This window comes from Scomber japonicus, chromosome 2, assembly GCF_027409825.1.
Source record: "Scomber japonicus isolate fScoJap1 chromosome 2, fScoJap1.pri, whole genome shotgun sequence".
NCBI classification, from domain to species: Eukaryota; Metazoa; Chordata; class Actinopteri; order Scombriformes; family Scombridae; genus Scomber; species Scomber japonicus.
The window spans coordinates 2,444,959-2,449,969 of record NC_070579.1 but is presented as its reverse complement, the minus strand read 5'-3'; the positions used below and the strand labels follow the sequence as shown (position 1 = coordinate 2,449,969).

Sequence of the window (5,011 nt, the reverse complement as noted above, 5' to 3'; positions counted from 1 at the left end):
TCATCAGGTTTCTGTTAGGGGCATTTAGATGCCCTCAGACCCGGCTTTTATCAGACACTGTGATAAGTAGACATACATTACACACACTCACACATACACATTACACACACTCACTCACATATACACTCTTCTCTCTCTCTCTCTCTCTCTCTCTCTCTCTCTCTCTCTCTCTCTCTCTCTCTCTCTCTCTCCACATTTAGACTGAGCAGCTGAAATTGACTGCCAACGCTTTGATGAGTCAAACAGGAAAGGAAGTTATTTCCAGTGAAACCTGTAGATATGTTTGTAGGTCATGCTCTTGTTATCGGTGTTTGATCTAGACTTTGACACCAATGTCAGTGAAATAGTTGACAGACTGCACAGATATATAAAAACATAATACAGTTTTTTCCAATTGCTAAAACACAATTTTGCAAACTAGGCTGGTTTTTATCAAAATACTTAACACAATTCACAAAACCACACATCCAAACTGCAAAATACCTCATACAGTATATCCTGCAAAATGAAGGATTGCAACCAAAACTACATATAGCATGATCAAAATCAAACTATTGCACCAAATGGCACACACTTCATTCATATTACCAGGTTTTAGTCTAACAGACTACACACTGTTGGGCATAATGAAAAACACTCTGATCTGTAGTGTGCTTTGCCATAATACTAAAATAGTTCAAATTGTAGAAAATTCTTCAGATTGTTCACATGCACAGAAATATTTGCAGATACACACACATGCTGTTGAAACATGTATTTTTTTATTTTATTTTCACCAAACAAGTCAGAGCAACATTTGCACAGCAGATATATTTACATTGGAGTGAACAAAAATATGCTCACAAAAAAAACAGTAGACTGAAAAAGAAGATTGCAGAAAAAATGTCCATCCATCCACCTTCTACCGCTTATCCTGGTTGGGTCGCGGGGGCAGCAGCCTAAGCAGGGAAGCCCAGACTTCCCTCTCCCCAGCCACTTCCAGTTCTTCCCTATTCGGTACCGGAGGGTTGAAAATGACCGCTCACAGGCTACCTGAGTTATTGACAGGGTCAGCAAAGACTTGCATGCCAACCAGGCGGGGAGTTCTGGTCCTCTGAAATGAGGCCAACCAGGAAGTAACTTAGAGCTGCATTCTATCAAAAGGCCACCAGGGGGCGACCGTCTCTATACAAGTCAATGGAGAATTCACCAACTTCTCACTTGATTTCTAACCTCAGTAAACGTTTTCAAAATGTGTTTATGGTCTCAATCGCTAGTTTAAAGCCTTCTTCAATGCAGTATGATGTTCATTTGGGACATTTTGGCCTCCCTGATTTTATATGTGACGATAAAGCAGGGTATGCATTAGGGCGTGGCTACGTCCTGATTGACAGGTTGATTCTCAGCAATTTCTTGAACTTCAGTGGCCTTTATGACAAATTTCAATCAGGCTTCCGACCTCACCACAGTACAGAAACGGCCCTTATTAGAGTGTTAAATGACATAAGGTTGAACACTGACTCAGGCAAGGTGTCAGCCATAGCTTCAGCGGCATCCATCAAGTTAGGGGGCAATAAAACTCACATCAACATGTATAATTGTGAGATACCTACGTTTACCTAACCCTAACCCTTTTGACTTATTGTTTTCTATTGATCTGTGTCAATTCTGAGATCACCAGAATCTGGTCTTCCTCTCATCATCGAGATCTCAGCTCTGCCTTTATTCATCACCATCACCAGTATCTAGACTCTAACAGGGGATATACCATTATAAATATGATGACATCATGATGGGGTCTAATCACCACGGACTTTACCACATTTCTTCATTATATGCATGTTCAATCAAATAAATGTCACTTTAAAAAATTAATTCCCTCCTGATTGAACTCCTGTTATCTTCTTTTTCTGCAGTGTTGGTTTATTTCAACTCTGAAAGAATCAGTCAGTCTAAAGTTCAGCTCACTGTAATATTTTAACCTGTTCATGTATTTCTAATTTGATTTCCTCCTTTCTTTTAACTGTTGCTGAATCAGGTGATCTGTAATGAGCTGACAGCCAGTTCTGCTATCAATATATTGTAGTAAAATATCTAAGTGTATTTTTGCAAAACTGTAAGACTTTAATTAATCTGGGGTTCAGAGGGCTGAGAGATGTTTAGCAAGTTGCTGTTTCACCAGTAGATGGAACATATAATAATGAGGAAGTTATTTATAAGATGAGGAAGTTGAGAGGTGTGTGCAGTCTGTCCCTGCCTTTATCAAACTGTCCTCTCTCTGATGTGTGCTGTTATGCTGCCCTCTGCTGGACACAGGAGGGAAACACAGACAACTTGTACAAACCTCAGTGACTTCGAGAGGAAGACTGATAGCAAAATAAAACACTTCCACACACAGTTTCTTCTTCTGCACAGGATTTAACTGCAGTGATACTGTATAGCAGAGTAGTTTCATTCACCACAAAATGTCTTTTCATCACTTTACAGCATCTGTTTTAGTCTCTGACATACATCCACATTTTCTATCTTTTAGGAATAAAGTTAAGGACTAAATGATGGACTAAGTCACATGTTTAAAATTACATCATGAACTTGTTATGAGGCTTTTTAAACAATTTTATTTGGTAATTATTCAAACACAGATCAGCCATCCAAAGTTCTTCACATGAAACTATGATGGTAATAAAAAATCTAAGATATCAAAAGATAAAACAGTAGAAACAGTGAAAGAATATAATCAATGAAGATTTAAAAACAAGTTTATCAATTCTAATTTAATACACGTATCATATTTTTGAATAAGCCACAGCATTCAAAGGATCACACAATAAAATATTCAAGCTCACTATATTGAATTTAATGACTGCATCAATACATCTAATGAAAAACTATAGATATAGATATATTGAACACCACTGTAGATATATTTACCTAACATTCAGTCTTGATACAGACTTGGTATCTTTACAAACTTTGAGATGTTCACTAGATTTTAAAAGCTCTGTTGGTTTGAACAAAGTTTCTCTTCATACATTTCTCATGATGGATCCATCAACTATGAAGAGATTAATGAATGAATAATGGGAGGATACTGAAGTTAAAAGTAGAATCCAACTCTTCATTACACTGTAGATGTAAAGCTTAATAATTAACACATGAAGTAAATTGATTGTTGGTGCTGCTCAATAAGTTGCTGATCATAGAAACTAGATCAGGCAGTTTGATTGACACGACAGATGATCAGAGGGGCAGAGTTTTTACCACCATCGTTACTAGAGGGACTGAAGAATGGGTAGAGTTTCTCAGTGAAGGAGCAGCCAGTAAAGGAGTAGATAAGAGCTGCAGCATCTACGTCATAAAAGGAGACCAGACCATCCTCATAATCCACAAACACCCCCACCTTCTGAGGAGGAGACTGCAGAGAGAGAATGGCATCAGGCCCAGCAAGAGCTTTGTACTCATTTCCATTTCTCAACCATATAGTCCAGTAACCATTCTGAGGGCTCAGTGGGACTTTTCCCTTCCTGTTGATCGACTCTCTGGCCACTCCTAAATCCCAGTCAGTCTTCTCTTGAACCTGAACCTCAAAGTAAAATCTGCCTGAAGACAAACTCTGCTTTCCTAAAACATTAGCGCCACGAGAAAATCTCTCTGGGTTGTCTGGGAGATTCTTCGTCACATCAGTATCATATACTTGTTTCCCATCAGCAGACAGGATGAGATCAGGATGTGCTGTATCAGGATCAAGAGTCACATCCACTGCATACTGCTGGACTCTCTTCAGCTCAGCCACAGTTGTTGTCTCATTATATGGTGATGGATGGTGGATGCTGATCACAGTCCCGTCTTTGGATGCCAACACTACAGAAATAGAGCAATCATTTCCAAAACTTGAGATGAACTTCCTGTCACAACATGTAGACATTCACTTCAAATGACCATATTCTACTCACGGCCATCTCCTTTAGTTATATGTATATATTAATGAATTGAATTGAGCCTCACAGCGGATGAAGACACGACACACCAGGATAACCAGAAACACCAGAATCCCCAGAAACACCAGACAGGCCTTCAGTTTGGTTCCAGCACAGACTCTTGGTTTGGCAGCTTGTTGCTCTGAGAATGTAAGTCAATGTAATTAATATACATTGTACCTAACTGAAAGAGAGCCCTGCAGCTGATTTCCGCTGTTTTCCCACAAAAAGACAGCAGGTGGTAGGAGGAAGAGAATAATAAGTTGGTCTGTAAGTATGATCCAGACTTTTTATTAAAACACTGGAGCTTGGTCATGTTGGTTTGTTTAGAATCAGCTCCAAAGATTAACAACAGTGATCATGTTTTCAGAGAGTAGTTCTGTGTAAGGCAGACACTACTGAGCATGTGCAGTTTTGAGCAGATTTACCTTCATGAGCTTCAAGTAGAGGAAGACGAGTAGGAGGAAGAGGAGGAGGAAGAGTCGGATGGGAGGAAGGTCCTCTGTTCTCTGAAGCGCCCAGATCATCACTGAAATTCACTGAGAGGGATATCAGTAATTAATAATTAATAAAATATTATAATATGCTGTTTATGAATGACAATAATATTACAGCGTTAGTGTTAATAAAACTGATTTAAACTGAGAATGACTGTATCAGAGTGGAAGTGAAGACTCTTCCACTCTTCCTGTAACTGACCTTCTGGTCCTGAGCTGATGTATGATAAACTCTGCAGCAGATCATTCCTGTTGATCCTCTTTAAAAGCTTCTTGGTCGCCTCCACAGCTCCAGGAAGTTGGTAGGTCTGCACCATCAGATCCACGGTGTCTCTTCTCTCTGCATTCTGCAGCTGGGATGCTTTGATGGTTTGGTAGCCTGCCAGACTTTCATACTTTAGGAGACACTTGAAGTCCTCGAATTCTTCATCTCTCAAACCTTCCAGAGTTTTCAAGAGGTCTTCCTTTCTCACCATCTTTTCCTGTTAAATTTACAGAATATTTTCAACATGAAAGATTTGCCATTCCCACAAACACCAGTCCACAGCCAGACTTTCA

The 5,011-nt window shown here is 39.4% G+C and overlaps 1 protein-coding gene across 1 annotated transcript; it reads right to left on the bottom strand.

Moving 5' to 3' along the window:
• Positions 1 to 3,190: 3,190 nt before the first annotated feature.
• On the bottom strand, positions 3,191 to 4,770 carry LOC128378470 (zinc-binding protein A33-like). The gene is made up of 3 exons (XM_053338005.1): positions 4,656 to 4,770; positions 3,985 to 4,098; positions 3,191 to 3,714 (listed from the first exon to the last, which is right to left on the bottom strand). The coding sequence occupies exons 1-3, from the start codon at positions 4,768 to 4,770 to the stop codon at positions 3,191 to 3,193; spliced, it is 753 nt and encodes a 250-aa protein (XP_053193980.1).
• Positions 4,771 to 5,011: the final 241 nt, after the last annotated feature.

What these genes read in the sequence shown, in the direction of transcription:
- LOC128378470 (XM_053338005.1), bottom strand. Translation starts at nt 4,770, where the DNA reads ATGGTGCAGACCTACCAACTTCCTGGAGCTGTGGAGGCGACCAAGAAG. An exon ending in CATCAGCTCAGGACCAGAAG is followed by an intron (nt 4,099 to 4,655) that starts GTCAGTTACAGG and finishes TTACATTCTCAG; the next exon opens with AGCAACAAGCTGCCAAACCA. An exon ending in GTGTCGTGTCTTCATCCGCT is followed by an intron (nt 3,715 to 3,984) that starts GTGAGGCTCAAT and finishes TTGATCCTGATA; the next exon opens with CAGCACATCCTGATCTCATC.